Source organism: Muntiacus reevesi, chromosome 1, assembly GCF_963930625.1.
Source record: "Muntiacus reevesi chromosome 1, mMunRee1.1, whole genome shotgun sequence".
NCBI classification, from domain to species: domain Eukaryota; kingdom Metazoa; phylum Chordata; class Mammalia; order Artiodactyla; family Cervidae; genus Muntiacus; species Muntiacus reevesi.
The window spans coordinates 190,349,363-190,364,226 of record NC_089249.1 but is presented as its reverse complement, the minus strand read 5'-3'; the positions used below and the strand labels follow the sequence as shown (position 1 = coordinate 190,364,226).

The following is a 14,864-nucleotide window of genomic DNA, read 5'->3' as shown; positions in this document are numbered from 1 at the left end:
GGCAGCAGTAAGGGTCTGTTCAATCTTGGGACCCCAACTGGGGCCTCGCTCTATATAAGACCACAAGCAGTACGCGCTCCTGAGGGCGTCCACCAGGAACTTGGGGGTCGTGCTATGTGGCATGAGGTAGCTGCTCCCAAAATAGTGGCAGGGGGCACTAACAGTGGAGGGGGCTGCTAACTTGGCTCGGCTGGGAAGGTGGGGCAGGATCCGACAGGTGGATGGCGACTTCCTCCCGGGAACCTGCGAGGTTACTGTGCGCATGCGCCTCCTTCCGGGGCGGCCCCGCCCCCAGGATCGAGGCCTCGTCTCCTCCGCGTATTCCAGCTCCGCCCCCGGTGCGAGCAGCCCCCGGAACCCCGAGAAGAGCGGTGAGCGCGGCTGTGACAGCATGACTTTGGACGCAATCCGCTACTCGCGGGGCTCACTGCAGATCCTCGACCAGCTGCTGCTGCCCCAGCAGAGCCGCTATGAGGCGGTGGGCTCGGTGCGCCAGGCCTGGGAGGTCATCCGCGCTATGAAGGTGGTGTCGCGTGGCGGGGCTCAGGTTGGGGTGGGGGTGGTTCCTCTGACTGCTCTCCCTGACGCCCCCAATTCCCCCTCCAGGTGCGCGGCGCCCCAGCCATTGCCCTCGTGGGCTGCCTCAGCCTCGCCGTGGAGCTGCAGGCGGGCGCCGGGGGACCTGGCCTTGCCGCACTCGTGGCCTTCGTCCGGGACGCGCTGAGCTTCCTTGTCACCGCCCGGCCCACCGCCGTCAACATGGCCCGCGCCGCCCGGGACCTGGCCGACCTCGCGGCCCAGGAGGCGGAACGGGAGGGCGCAACGGAGGAGGCGGTCCGAGAGAGGTAGAGGAGCCGTGTGCCCGGCACTGTTCTAACCCGAGGCTATTCATTCGTTCACTGGTGGTGGTGGTGGTGCACAGGCTGCCAGCTTTACAGTTGGGGAAACTGAGGCAGGGTCCTCTTAATCCAGGGCCCCACCGGCAGGCCTGGGACTCAACACAGGGCCACCTGGCCCCGAGGTCCTTGAACTTCATCCTGTGTGTCTTTCCTAAACGTCCCCAGCCCTATCTGCCCTTGGAGGCCCTTGTAAGTGTCGCCTGGTTTTTGCTTTTGAGAAATTTTGTTTCCAGCCCTGCTTCTGTCCCTGCTCTCTTCCCACTCTTTCCCTCCACGTCAGCTACACAGATATTCTCCATTAACCCCACCAGACGCGCTCCTGCCTCAGGGCTTTTGCACACTCAGTGTTTGCAAGCCAGGTATCCACCTAGCTAATCTCCTCTCCCTCAGGTCTCAGGTTTCTGCCTTCCCCATCCCGCATATAACACAGTTCATCCGCTACCCTCTGTCTCCAGACTCCGCTGCCTTTTCCCTCCCTTTATTGTCTGCTAATCATTTGCCTACCCAACCCCAGTGTCAACTCCCTAGAAGAGGAGACTTTTGTCTTGTTCACTGCTGTGTCTCCCAGTGCCTGACACACAGGAGATGCCTGGTACAATGTTTTGTGAGAGCGAATAAGTTACAGTTAGGTGGTTGTAGAAGAAGGGACCAGCCCCACAGCCGAGAGAGGCTTTCAGCAAGAGAACGCTAGTAGGCAGAGTTGGGCAGTGAGGAGGAGCTGGGGTGGGCCCTGAAGCCTGGTGGCTGGTGCTCAGAGCCCCTTGTCCGCCTCAGAGTGATCTGCTGGGCCGAGGACATGCTGGAAAAAGACCTCCGGGACAATCGGAGCATCGGGGACCTGGGAGCCCACCACCTCCTAAAGCGGGCAGCACCCCAGGGTGGCAAGGTGACCGTGCTGACCCACTGCAACACTGGTGCGCTGGCCACCGCTGGCTATGGCACAGCCCTAGGTGAGTGGGCATCCACAGGGATGGGGAGGGCCCTTTTTGGATGAAAGAGAAAGAAACCCAAACCACTATATGCATCCCCCAGAAAGGTGAATTTATTAGTTCTTGCACAGAAACACACTCAAGGGGTTGGCTTCAGGTATGGCTGGACCTGGGGACTCAGTAGCATCAGGATCTTTCTATCAGCATCCCTAAGGTGTACCCTCCTCCATAGTGGCATCATCCTCACTCTCGACTGCTTGGCCAGGATTCAGATCATGAGGAAAAGGGCCAAGGATCTCTTATTTCGACAGTGTCAAAAAAGTCTCCTTGTATCTTGGGGCCATGATGGAGTCACCTACCCATCTAGTATCAACCACTCAATAGGCCTAGGATCAACCACTCAATAGGCAACCACTGAATAGGCCTGGCCTGAGCCATGTGCCTAGAACGTGGGTGGAATCTGGGCTCTAAGAGGACTGAGAGGAAGAGTGTAACTCCCTAAAGAAAGATTATAGACTAGCTGTGACCAGGACTGGAGGACTCAGTCCTGGCACTCAAGGCAACAGAGTCCACCTGATTCTTAATTCTGGATGTTTCCCTGCCTGCCTCAGTCCCTCCTTTGTGCCTGGATACTGAGGCAAGACATTCATTTGTTTACTCAACAAATGCTTAGGGATTTCCCTGGTGGTTCAATGGCTAAGACTCCATGCTTCTGATGCAGGGGGACCAGGTTCCATCCTGGGTCAGGGAGCTAGATCCCACATGCCACAACTAAGAGTTCGGATGCTACAACTAAAGATTCTACATGCCTCAACTAAGACCTGATGCAACCAAATAAATAAATATTTTTTAAAAATACTTATGCTTAATAAATGCTTATCTACTTTGTTCCCCATTATTCATGCATTCATCCATTCCTTCAATCACTCAACATTTATTAAGCACCTACCTATGTGTGCCATCATTCACTCTTCCGTGCATTCCTTCATTCATTCAACAAACATTTATTAAGCACCTACTATTTGCCAAGCATCATTCTAGCAGTTAGGGACCCAGCAGTGGAGAAAGTAGAAGGAATAGGCAAAAGCAAATCCACAGATACCTATGATTCATTTCAAGGTGGTACATACTAAAGAGAAAGAGGGGATGGCAGTGTGGGGGTTGCTATGTGAGATGGAGTAATCCTGGAAGGCCTCACAGAGAAGGCTTTCTCTAAGCACACGTGTACCAGGCAGAGGGAACAGCCACTGCAAGGGCCTGGGGGCCAACTGTATGGTTTGGAGTACTGTGCTGCTAGCCAAAGGGTCATCTATCCCTTTCTGTCTTATCCTGGCCTCTACTGGTGGGCTGGGCCCCACAGGTGTGATCCGCTCACTGCATAGCCTGGGCCGTCTGGAGCATGCCTTCTGCACGGAGACCCGGCCCTACAACCAGGGAGCCCGGCTGACGGCCTTCGAGCTGGTCTACGAGCAAATCCCTGCCACCCTCATCGCTGACAGCATGGCGGCAGCCGCCATGGCCCACCGAGGCGTGTCAGGTCAGCAGGCAGGGGCACCGGTGGGCAGGACTCCAGCATCCAGGGCCGGGTCCTGATTCCCAGGATCTCATTCCCCAGCTGTTGTCGTGGGAGCCGACCGTGTGGTTGCCAATGGTGACACAGCCAACAAAGTGGGCACCTACCAGCTAGCCATTGTGGCCAAGTACCACGGCATCCCCTTCTATGTGGCTGCCCCCAGCTCCTCGTGTGACCTCCGCCTGGAGACAGGCCAGGAGATCGTCATTGAGGAGCGTCCCGGCCAGGAGCTGACCAACGTCAATGGGGTCAGGATTGCGGCACCAGGTAAGCCATCCACTCAGACAGGGGGACACCACAGTGCCTGGGCACCTCTGTGTAGACACCGTGACTCTGTCACATGGCAGGTGGCTCTGGGTTATCGTCAGCCTTCTGACATAGGCAGTTCCCTCAAGCCATGTTATTAGAGCAGACATGTCTTAGAGGTCAGATTCACACGTGTGCATGTGTGCTCAGTAGTATCCGACTCTTTGTGACCCCATGGACTACAGCCTGCCAGGCTCCTCTGTCCGTGGGATTCTCCAGGCAAGAATACCGAAGTTGGGATCTTCCCAACCCAGGAATCAAACCCACGTCTCCTGCATCGGTAGTCGGAGTCTTTAACCACTGTGCCACCTGGGAAGCCCCCTTCCATGGTCAGAAGGTACAGTGATGAGTCAGGAGACTTTGAGCGAATTGTCTTGTTCTTATCCACCTCTGTTTTCTCACTTGGATAAGAAGTAAGAATACCACCTGGTCAAGTGCTTCTGAAGAGACAGATATTTCTCAGCTTCCTCACACTTCCTGACTGTAGCCAGGTGCCTAAAATTCATCCATAAGGGCCCTGTGATTGTTATTTTCTCAGTGTTTTTTGATGCTCCTGCTTTCCTAGGGGCTTAATTATTTAGCACTGGTCATAATCCACAAGACCATGGAAAGCGGAAGCCTGCTTTTCCCTCCAAGAAAGCTGGGTGACACGGACCAGGTGAAATCTGGCGACCCCAGTACTCTGCTGTGGCCAAGGGTCACAGGAATGTAGGCCCCAGGGTGATTGGTCTTCTGATTTTTCCAAGAAAAGCCTTAACATTTGTTATATGGCTAAAATTTTGAAAACTGAAGTGTTAGTTGCTCAGTCGTATCCAACTCTGTGATGTCATGAACTGTAGCCCACCAGGCTCCTCTGGCCGTGACTTTCCAGGCAAGAATACTGGAGTGGGTAGCCATTCCCTTCTCCAGGGGATTTTTTGAAAGCTGACTGCTAATTCAGTGGTCTTTTTTTTTTTTTAAGAATTTATTTCTTTTTTTAAATCCATGGCTGATTCATGTCAAAATTCAGTGGTCTTAAAAAAAAATAACTGAGCCAGAGAAAACAGTTTGCAGCCTCTTGTGTAAGAGGTTGTTATTCATTCACCAAATATTTTTGAGTACCTGATCAATGCCAGCTGCCATGCTAGGGGCCAGGAATACAGGAGTGAAGAAAGACTTAAAAGTGGGACTTCCTGGCAGTCCAGTGGTTAAGACAGGATGCTTCCATAGCAGAGGGCTTGGGTTTAATCCCTGGTCTGGGAACTGAGATCCCTCATGCCTCTTGGCACAACCGGGAAAAAAAAAGACATACATGTCCCTACCCTCATGGGGCTGACAGTCCAGTGGGGAGACAGAGACAGACAAGACAAATAGTAAAATTCCAGTGTATGTTTTCAGAAAGGGATAAATAAACGAGGCACAGAAGGATACAGGACGTGTCTCTTCAGGGAGTGGGTTAAACAGGATGATTAGCGAAGTTCTCACTGAGAAAGTGACATTTGAGCAAAGACTTGAAAGGAAATGAAATATTAAATCATATGCATATCTGAGGGAAAGCATCCAGGCAGAGGGCACAGTCCAAGCAAAGGCCCTGGGGTGAACTCTTGGAGGTTCCTAAAGAGATTCTTAGAGCAGGCACAAGTTGGGTAGACATGTATAAGACTTTAAAGCCTTCTTGGCAACAATCCGGGAATGTCAGGGTGTCTAAATGTATTACTGGGTGTCAAAACCCATGCATTTGTGTATTTTGGGGGTAAGGATCCCCAGATTCTCAAGGATTCCCCAACCCCAAGAACCACCATGAGGGAGACATGTGACAATAGCTTAAGAACATCCACTGACCAAATACCTGCCTTCTTGCCTCTCCTCTTCCCTGCAGGAATTGAAGTTTGGAATCCTGCCTTTGATGTCACCCCCCACGACCTCATCACTGGTGGCATCATCACAGAGCTGGGCGTCTTTGCCCCCGAGGAGCTCCGGGCAGCCCTTAGTACCACCATCTCCTGAGTGGGAGACCCTAGATGGACCCCAGAAGTAACCAACCTATCTCTCCGTAGCTTCCATATCCCCATTATTTTTATAATAAATTTATTGAATATTCTGCCCAACTGCTGACCTTCTTCCTGCAACCACAGTACTTCCCAGAGCAGGGAAAGCAGGCAGGATACGGAAAGAGCCTGTGTGTGGCTCCTGAGAGGCCAGCATCCGGAGCCAGCTGCTTGAGTTCATATCCCAGCTCCACCTCTTTTTCTGCAGTGTGATCTTGGCCACATCACTTCATCTCTCGCATACTTTCTTTTCCTCGTTTATAAAATGCAGATAATACTGGTACCTGCCTCTTAAATTGCTCTCAGGGCTGAAATGAAGGTGACACCTCAGGTGCAGAATTTTAAAGGATGCCATAAAAAGCTCAGTAATCAAGATAAATGGGCTTCCCTGATAGCTCAGTTGGTAAAGAATCCACCTGCAATGCAGGAGACCCCAGTTCGATTCCTGGGTCAGAAGATCCACTGGAGAAGTGATAGGCTACCCACTCCAGTTTTCTTGGGTTTCCTTGGTGGCTCAGCTGGTAAAGAATCCGCCTGCAATGCGGGAGACCTGGGTTCAATCCCTGGGTTGGGAAGATACCCAGGAGAAGGGAAAGGCTACCCATTCCAATATTCTGGCCTAGAGAATTCCATGGACTGTAGTCCATGGGGTCACAAAGAGACACAACTGAGCGACTTTCACATTCAATCAAGATAAATAACAGCGTGCATTTCTTTTTTTTTAATTAATGCAGGGAATTTCCTGGCGGTCCAGTGATTAGAACTCCACTTCCGCTGCAGTGGGCACAGCTGGGGAACTAAGAGCCGGTGTGTCAGTGACACAACAACAACAAAATTGGGGCTTCCCACTCGTGGCCCAGTGGTTAGGATTCTGCTCAATACAGGGGGCACAGGTTTGATCCCTGGTCGGGAACTAAGATCCCATGTGCCTCATAGTGTGCCCCCCCCCCCAAAAAAAAAGAACAGAAAGGAAAAATTAATGCAAAAAAGAAAGACCTCCATGATGAACAAAATGTCAAGATATTCAATAGAATGAAACCCTGACCTTGCCTATCCTGACTTTCCCTAAGTTTTGATAACCAGTGCTCATACCAGTAACACTTATTTACAGCATCAGACAGCCAGTCCACAGGCTGTAGTGGACAATATTTTTTTAATATTAAAATATTATTTTTCAACGTTCAAAATATTTTTATCTTGATTACTGAAGCTTGGAGTGCTTAGTCGCTCAGTCGGGTCTGACTCTTTGCCATCCCATGGACTGTAGCCCACCAGGCTCCTCTGTCTATGGGATTCTGCAGATAATACTGGCGTGGGTTGCCATTCCCTTCTCCAGGGGATGTTCCCAACCCAGGGATCAGAACCCAGGTCTCCCGCATTGTAGGTGGATTCTTTACCCTCTGAGCCGCCTGGGAAGCCCACTGAAGTGTGGGGCACCCCTTAAATTTTTGTTTTTGTTGTTAGGTAAACTGAATTTTACTAACAAAAACCATAAGACAGTGTACGTTTTATAAAACAAGTGACCAATAAATGTTAGGCTATCATTATAACCCTTAATTCAAAATTTTTGCCAAACACTGGCTATGATCAACTACCATTGTGAGTAGCTTGTCCCTTTAACTCTTTGCCACGTTGTATCCCGTGAGTCATCGCGCCCTTCAGCCCCACTGTATCCCATCGTGCCCTGCGCCTTCCTTCAGCGACTTCTCCCTCTTCCGGTGCGTGCCTGATCATGGCGCAGGGGCAGCGCAAGTTCCAGGCGCAGAAGCCAGCGAAGAGCAAGGCGGCGGCGGCGGCAGCCTCGGCGCGGAACCGGGGCCCGAGGAAGGGCGGTGAGAAGCGGGCCGGGGACTCGGGGGTGAGGTGGGCCCGATGTTCTCCGGCCTCACGAGAGCGCGTTTCTCCCCAGGTCGCGTTATCGCACCCAAGAAGGCACGCATCGTGCAGCAGCAGCAGCTCAAGAAGGTGAGTGCTGGCGTGCAGCGGGTCGGGGATGGAGAAGTCCCAGTGCTGTGAGCCTCAGTTTCCTCCTTTGACGGGTGGGGGGGTGGGGGGACGGAAACGTCTAGCAGCCAACTGGCGTCCTAAAGCAGGCATTGGCGCGCCAAAAAGTTTTCACATGTTAGCTGTTTTCGCGAAATTGTCCTCGTCAATAGACCTCGAAAAGACAGGCAGCCTGGGAAAGGAGTTAAAAACCTCAGCCTTGCAAGAAGGATGTGCTGGATGCAAAACTCAGTTCAGTTGACAGCTAGTGTATCTACACCCCGAAGATCTTAACTGAAATGGTCCTAGTGATAGCACTTCTCTCCTAGAATTGTAAGGATTCAGGGCCATAGGAGTGCTTGTAGGTGAACAGGGTTAAATTTATAAAGAAGTTGCGGAAAGACTTGTTAAGATTGCAGAGAAGTTTCAAGGAGATCTGGTGGAGTCAGATCTGAATTCGAATTGTCCTCTCCTCAGTAATTCGCCCTTTGTTGTTGTTCAGTCACAAGTCGTGTCAGACTCTTTGTGACCCTGTGGACTGCAGCACCGGCAGGCTCCCCTGTCCTCCACTGTCTCCCAGAGTTGCTCAAAGTCATGTCCATTGAGTCAGTGATGCCATCCAACCGTCTCTTCATCTGTCGCTCCTTCTCCTCCTGCCTTCAGTCTTTCCCAGCATCAGGGTCTTTTTCAGTGAGTCAGTTCTTCGCATCAGGTGACCAAAGTATTGGAGCTGTAACTTCAGTGTCAGTCCTTCCAATGACTATCAGGGTTGATTTCCTTTAGGATTGACGGGTTTGACCTCCTTGCAGTCCAAGGGACTCTCAAGAATCGTCTTCTCCAACACCACAGTTCAAAAGTATCAACTCTTCAGTCCTTCGCCCTACAGTCTTGAGCATATTGTTCAGAGCCTCAGTTTTTCGTCTTTTTCTTTGGCTGCAGTATGCAGCTTGCAGGGTCTAAGTTCCCCAACCAGGGATTGAACCCTTGCCCTCTGCAGTGGAAGCACAGAGTCTTAACACCAGGATGTGAGAGCCTCAGTTTTCTTAGACCTGGGTACCCTGCTTACCTCCACCTGGCAACCAGAGGAGGGAAGTGTCTCTTGGGCAGCTCAAGCTCAGTATGCCCAAAACCAGTCTCCCCTACTCTGCTCCATCACCCCACTATGATCCTACCAGTTTCTCCTTCCAGATACTCAGGAGTCCCCCTTTCTCTCACATCCAGGTTGGATCTCATCCTTTTTGCCTTCAGGACTTTTTTTTTTTTAATTGGGCTGTGCTGGATCTCAGTTGCGGCAGATGAACTGTTAGTTGTGGCGTATGGAATCTATTTCCCTGACTAGGGATCAAACCTGAGCCCCCTGCATTGGGAGCGCAGAGTCTTAGCCACTGGACCACCAGGGAAGTCCCTGCCTTCAGGATTAGTCTAGAATGCACTCTCTTTCCACCTCCTTGACCCCCCCCCCCCAACCTGGTCCCATCCCATTATCTAAAAACCCCTGGACTAGAGCAGTCACATCCTCCCAGATCTCCTTGCCCCGCCCCTCCGGTAATAACCACTGGGCGCCATTGAGCACCTGAGAGCTCCTGAATCAGGGCACCTCTGCTCAGACCCCTCCATGACTCCCACCTCGCTCAAGAAGAGCCTAAGTTCTCCCCATAGGACCTGGCACTTTTCTACCCCTGTCTTTTCCCTGCCCTCACCCCGTCCCTCTCTTCTTTCCTCCTGGCTCCCTCCCTCTAGCCTAACTGGCACCTGGGAACTTTTGCACTAGTTGTTTACACACACACACACACACACACACACACACACACACACACACACACCTGGGAATTTTTCACACACACACACACACACACACACACACACACACACACACACACGCACGCTGTCTTTCTCACTGAATGTCTGCTCCATGAAGACACACACACACACACACACACACACACACACACACACGCTGTCTTTCTCACTGAATGTCTGCTCCATGAAGACACACGCACGCACGCATGCACACACACACACACACACACACACACGCTGTCTTTCTCACTGAATGTCTGCTCCATGAAGACACACACACACACACACACACACACACACACACACACACACACACACACACACGCTGTCTTTCTCACTGAATGTCTGCTCCATGAAGACGCACGCACGCACGCTGTCTCTCTCACTGAATGTCTGCTCCATGAAGGCAGAAGTTTTTCTGTGTCTTTGCTGTTGTGTCTCCTGCGCCCAGGTGTGTCGTGACACCCATGGTCACCATGGTCATTGGAACTCATAGAGCAAGGGAGCAGTTTAGGTAATAGGATTAAACTATCAGTTTTGGACCCAAACACTTGGGCTCTGATTGCTATGCCTTTATTTGTTCCACCCCATATCTCTCAGAGCCCCAGTTCACCATTTGCCAAGCAGAGATGACGGGACAAGAAGGGGCTGGAATTTTAAGCCAGAGAGTCTGGGCAGGCTGGGTTCCAGTCTCCCATCACTCACATAGTTTGGGAGCCCTGGCCAAGTGCCTCCACCCTGCAGGTGCCTCTGTTTCTCCATCTATAAAATGGGAATGAGCAGAAGTTTAGAAGCTGAGGTCCAGAGATGAGAAGGGGTGCTTCGTGTGTGTACAGTGTTCTCAGAGTGTGGGGCAGAAGTAGGACTTAAGCCCCAGCCACCAGACTCAGGTGCTTTTTCAGGGAGAGGGTTGCTGATCTAGCCCTTGGTGAGTTCACAGAACCAAAGGCAGCAGGCCAGGCCCTCCCTCCCACCTCAGGTCCCGGTCTGATTGCTCCGTGCTTGCTCCCCCCAGAACCTGGAGGTTGGGATCCGGAAGAAGATTGAACATGACGTGGTGATGAAAGCCAGCACCAGCCTGCCCAAAAAGCTGGCGCTTTTGAAGGCCAGCACCAAGAAGAAGGAGGCCTCTTCCTCCACCAAGATGCCTGCCTAGGCATGCGTCCTAGCAGGAACCATCACTGCAGCCCCCTCCTCTGTGCTCAGGCCTGTGCGGTTAACCCCACAGGAAAGAGGAACTGTGCTCTCCAAAGACTTGAATTGCGCCTCGAACTTGACCGGGGATCTGGCCTGTGAGCCAGTGAGTAGCAGGTCAAAAGCACACGGACTGGCTGGCTTCCCAGGTGCTGAGGTCTCAGCACAGGCCAAGGCCAGGGGGGTGTCTTCACCAACTTCCTGTGTCCCCACTACCCCCTCCCACATCCTGTCTGGATAACTTGAGCGAGGCACCTGACTTTGTCCTTCCTCCCAGGGTCACATGCTCCTGTGAGCAGGCCATGCTAGGGCGTCAGGCCAGGTGCCCGGACCACCAGTCCAGCCCCAGTTTACACACGAGCCACATGCCCAGGGAAGGATGGACAAGCTCCGGCACCTCCAGCCTGGGGGCTGGGGGAGAGTCTTTTCTTTCTCCCTACCTGGGGTGACTCGCCTGCTTGCCCTCCACGGATATCCCCAGCCAGACAGCCTAGGGAGCCACTTTCCCATCCACAGGACTGACAGTGACACCACCTTGTAGAGTCAAAATGCTGATTAAACCAGAAGCGCTTTCCAGCTTCTCTGTGCCGCCTTTATCTTTATAAAGTCCTAACAGTGAGTATTGAGCAGTGCCTGTGGCCCGGACGCTGTTCAGGTGCCTCCCACACGTCTCACCTCAGTCCTCACGATGCCCAGGTCAGGTCACGTCATTCATGGTCCGGAGCAAGGACTTGAACCCGCCACTGGCAGAATCGCAGTGCACTCGCTCAGCTGCCCAAACCACTGCCTCACCTCACAGACTCACGTTTCTGACCTGTTCCATCCTGGGCTCCTCCTCCTCTAAATCTGCCGTCTTGAAGACCAACCAGTTATAGTTTTGAGATAATGTGGTCAATTCTGATGAAACTGGTAGAAAATCCTACTTAAAGAGTGGTGTTGTCATATCCTCGTGGCTTGCCCAGTGGCTCAGTGGGTGAAGAATCTGCCTGCAATGCAGGAGACACCAGAGATACGGGTTTGATCAAGGACCTGGGGAGCAGGGACCAGGGCAGGCTATATCTGGGGGGTGCTAAGCCGGTGTCTTTGGAGGGAGGTGGGCATGTGGTGGCTGATCCTCCCAGGTGAGCGACTAATTCCCTGGTGGCCCAGCCTTTCCCAGCCAGTCTCACCCACCCCACATGGGTTTCCTTTGTCCCACATAGTGGTCAACATTTTTTGAACACCCAACATTTTTCTAAAAAGCAGGGAACAGGGACTTTGCTGGCAGTCCAGTGGTTAAGACCCCACACTCCCAGTGCAGGGGGCATGGGCAATCCCTGGTCTGAAAGATGTCACATGGCTCAGCCAAGTAACAGAAAGCAGGGGACAACCACTGTGGAAAAGTCTGGTGGCTCCTCACTTCAGCCTGGAGTTGCCACCACGTGACCCAGCCCTTCTCTCCCAGGCACATACCTTAAGGGATTGAACTCGGACAACATTCTCACACAAAGGTGGCAGCAACCCAAATGCCCAGCAGATGACTGGATAAACAAAATGAAGATTATCCACACAATGGAATATTTATTATTTGGCCATATAAAACAGAATGGCCTCTGGTGGCTCATTGGTAAAGAATCCGCCCATAATGCAGGAGACTGGGGTTTGATCCCTGGGGTCAGGAAGATCCCCTGGAGGAGGAAATGGCAACCCAGTCCAGTATTCTTGCCTGGAGAATCCCCGTGGGCAGAGGAGTCTGGCGGGCTACAGTCCATGGGGTTCCAGTGTTGCACAGGACTCAGTGACTACGCTGTCACCATAAGGCAGAACGATCCAGGCTACACCATGGGTGAACTTCAAAAACATTCTGAAAGCAGACAGACACAAAAGGCCACATAATATGTGATTCCGTATATGTGAAATGTCCAGAAGAGGCAAATCCACAGAGACTGTGGTTCACTATGGGTGCTGGGAAATGGGCAATGACAGCTAATGGGCATGGCTTCATCTTTGAGGGGAAGGCAGTGATAAGATTTTGCAGCTTGATAGCGGTTGCAAACGTGGAGGTGCTAAATGCCACTGAATTATACCCTTCTAAAGGATAAATGTTCCTTGTGGGTTTTAACCACTGGAAAAAAAAGCAGGAAGGGAAATTTCACACCCCCCCCCCCAAAAAAAAATTATAATTTACATCTCAAAAAAACAAAAATTGTGGCAGCAGAGCCCTAATTTGATAGAGACTTCACAGTTTGGAGTTACCTGGAGTCCAGGGCTCAGGATTTCTGTTGGGGAGGATGGAGCTGGTGAATGCCTCACAGACCCTTAACTAGAGGGCAGGGCTGCTGCTGGGCCCTGTGACACCCCCAGGGCACACCCTTCTTTGAACCCCACCTAGGGGCCTGGACCTCCTGCCATCTGCCCACCTCACAGCAGTTTTCTACCCAAAGCAGGTAGCAAGTGACTTCTGCCCTGGAAATGGAGTTGCTTTGCACAATGGGGATTTTTTTTTCAAATTATTTCTTTATGACTGCGTTGAGTCTTCATTACTGTGTTCAGGCTTTCTCTAGTTGCAGCAAGCAGGGGCCTACTGTTTATTACAGTGTGCCGGCTTCTCGTTGCGGTGACTTCACAGGCTCTAGGGCAAACGGGCTCAGTGGTTGCGGTGCACTGGCTCTCCTGCTCTGCAGCTTGTGGGATCTTCCCGGATCAGGGATCGAATCTGTGTCTCCTGCGTTGGCAAGTGGATTCTTAGCCATTGGACCGCCAGGGAAGTCCATGATGAGCACTTATTGTGCGCCTACTGTATACCAACCTCTGGGCTAGGTAGAACTGAGAACTGACATTCTAGTGGGGAGAACAGGAAGCCCCAGGCCACCCCCTCCGGACCCCAACCTCCTCCCTGACCTGCCTCCTGGCCTTTTTCACCCCCTGTTGTTTCTCCGCTCCCAGGTGTCCCCTCAGAGAACCGTTCTCTGTCCCCCGCTCCAGGAGGTGGTCACTCAGTGCCACTGTCCCCTATTTTCTGTCTTGCATCTTTGTTACGTCTTGAGCACCTGGAACAGTGGACAATAGTTGCTCCACGAACAGGTGTTTGTTGAATGAAGGAAGGAAGGAATTGTTTCATCTTTCTGCAAGGAACATTTTGCATCTCAGTGAATCAGTTCTGACCATTCAAAGCATCATCTCCATACAACACGTGCTTCCCTTCCAGGTTAGCTGATTCAAAACAGCCTCTTCGAACTTCACAGCTCCGTGAATTGTCAGCAAGTGATAGCAATTCAAAGCCACTCTTACCTGCTCCTTCTGGCCCATCCAGCCGCGGTCCCATTGACAAGTCTCCTCCCCTGTGGAAAAACCAATTGGCCTCCATTCACACGTTTATTTACTCGGATAGTCTAATCTGTCCTTAAGAGTGCCTGTTTTTCTGGACTCTTTTGAACCTCGTGGAACATCTGCGTGGTTCCCATAGGAGTTCAATTAAAACAAAATCTTAACACGTGTCCTTGGTTTGTCGGTGAGAGCCATGATTACACCCGCTTTTGAAAATTATCTTTTAACCTTTCTATGTGGAATCTCCAAAGGGCTCGCAAGGGCTGAGACGGTCTGGGCTCTGGGTGCCAGCTGGCACATCCCTTGGCCACCAGGGGGCGCCTCCAGCCCTGGGCCAAGCCCATGACGCCCGGCAGGCCGAGGACTCTTGTCAACTGGCTCCCTTTGTCCCTCTGACGCCAGCCCCTTTGAGGGGGACCCCGGGGGTGAGGAAAGGCATTCAGGTGTGACAGGTATGGGATCTGGACTGTCAACCCATCTGTTTCCTCTTCGCCCCATTCCCTCGGCCTCCTGAAACAGCCCCATTTCCCCCCAGCTGCCCCCACCCTCCTCCCTGTCACTGCCCAGGGTGACTCCTCTCCTTCCTAGCACGTGGGTTCTGCCCGCAGAATCCCCTTTTAGCGTCGCAGCCGAGGGCCCCAAACTTTGACAAATCCCCATACCTCTTGTTCTCTTCAGTCCCTCTCTCAGCCTCAGTTTCCGCATCTGTTAAATGGAGACCCTAACACCTCTTCCTGAGTGTGGAGAATTCGCTGAAACTTAAGGCTGTGACAGCTGCCTTTGTGTCCTGGGTGGGGTGGGAAGCCCAGTTCCAGCCACTCGCTCTGTCTTCTTTCCCTGCTTCCCC

The 14,864-nt window shown here is 52.2% G+C and overlaps 2 protein-coding genes across 3 annotated transcripts; both read left to right on the top strand.

Annotated features, from left to right (window-relative positions):
• The first annotated feature begins 161 nt into the window (after positions 1–161).
• Positions 162–5,958, top strand: MRI1 (methylthioribose-1-phosphate isomerase 1). Of its 2 annotated transcripts, none has more exons than XM_065917632.1 (6): positions 162–487; positions 607–845; positions 1,674–1,849; positions 3,189–3,365; positions 3,444–3,668; positions 5,566–5,958. In XM_065917632.1, exons 1-6 carry the CDS (start codon positions 263–265, stop codon positions 5,691–5,693), a joined length of 1,170 nt encoding a protein of 389 aa, XP_065773704.1. In that variant the 5' UTR covers positions 162–262; the 3' UTR covers positions 5,694–5,958. The 2 variants fall into 2 exon arrangements, with proteins under 2 accessions (XP_065773704.1, XP_065773703.1); XM_065917631.1 differs by having other exon boundaries at positions 162–523; positions 5,566–5,938.
• A 1,458-nt stretch (positions 5,959–7,416) lies between these two features.
• C1H19orf53 (chromosome 1 C19orf53 homolog) lies at positions 7,417–11,287 on the top strand. The gene is made up of 3 exons (XM_065917626.1): positions 7,417–7,566; positions 7,644–7,699; positions 10,533–11,287. The coding sequence occupies exons 1-3, from the start codon at positions 7,467–7,469 to the stop codon at positions 10,671–10,673; spliced, it is 297 nt and encodes a 98-aa protein (XP_065773698.1). The 5' UTR covers positions 7,417–7,466; the 3' UTR covers positions 10,674–11,287.
• The last annotated feature ends 3,577 nt before the right edge of the window (positions 11,288–14,864 follow it).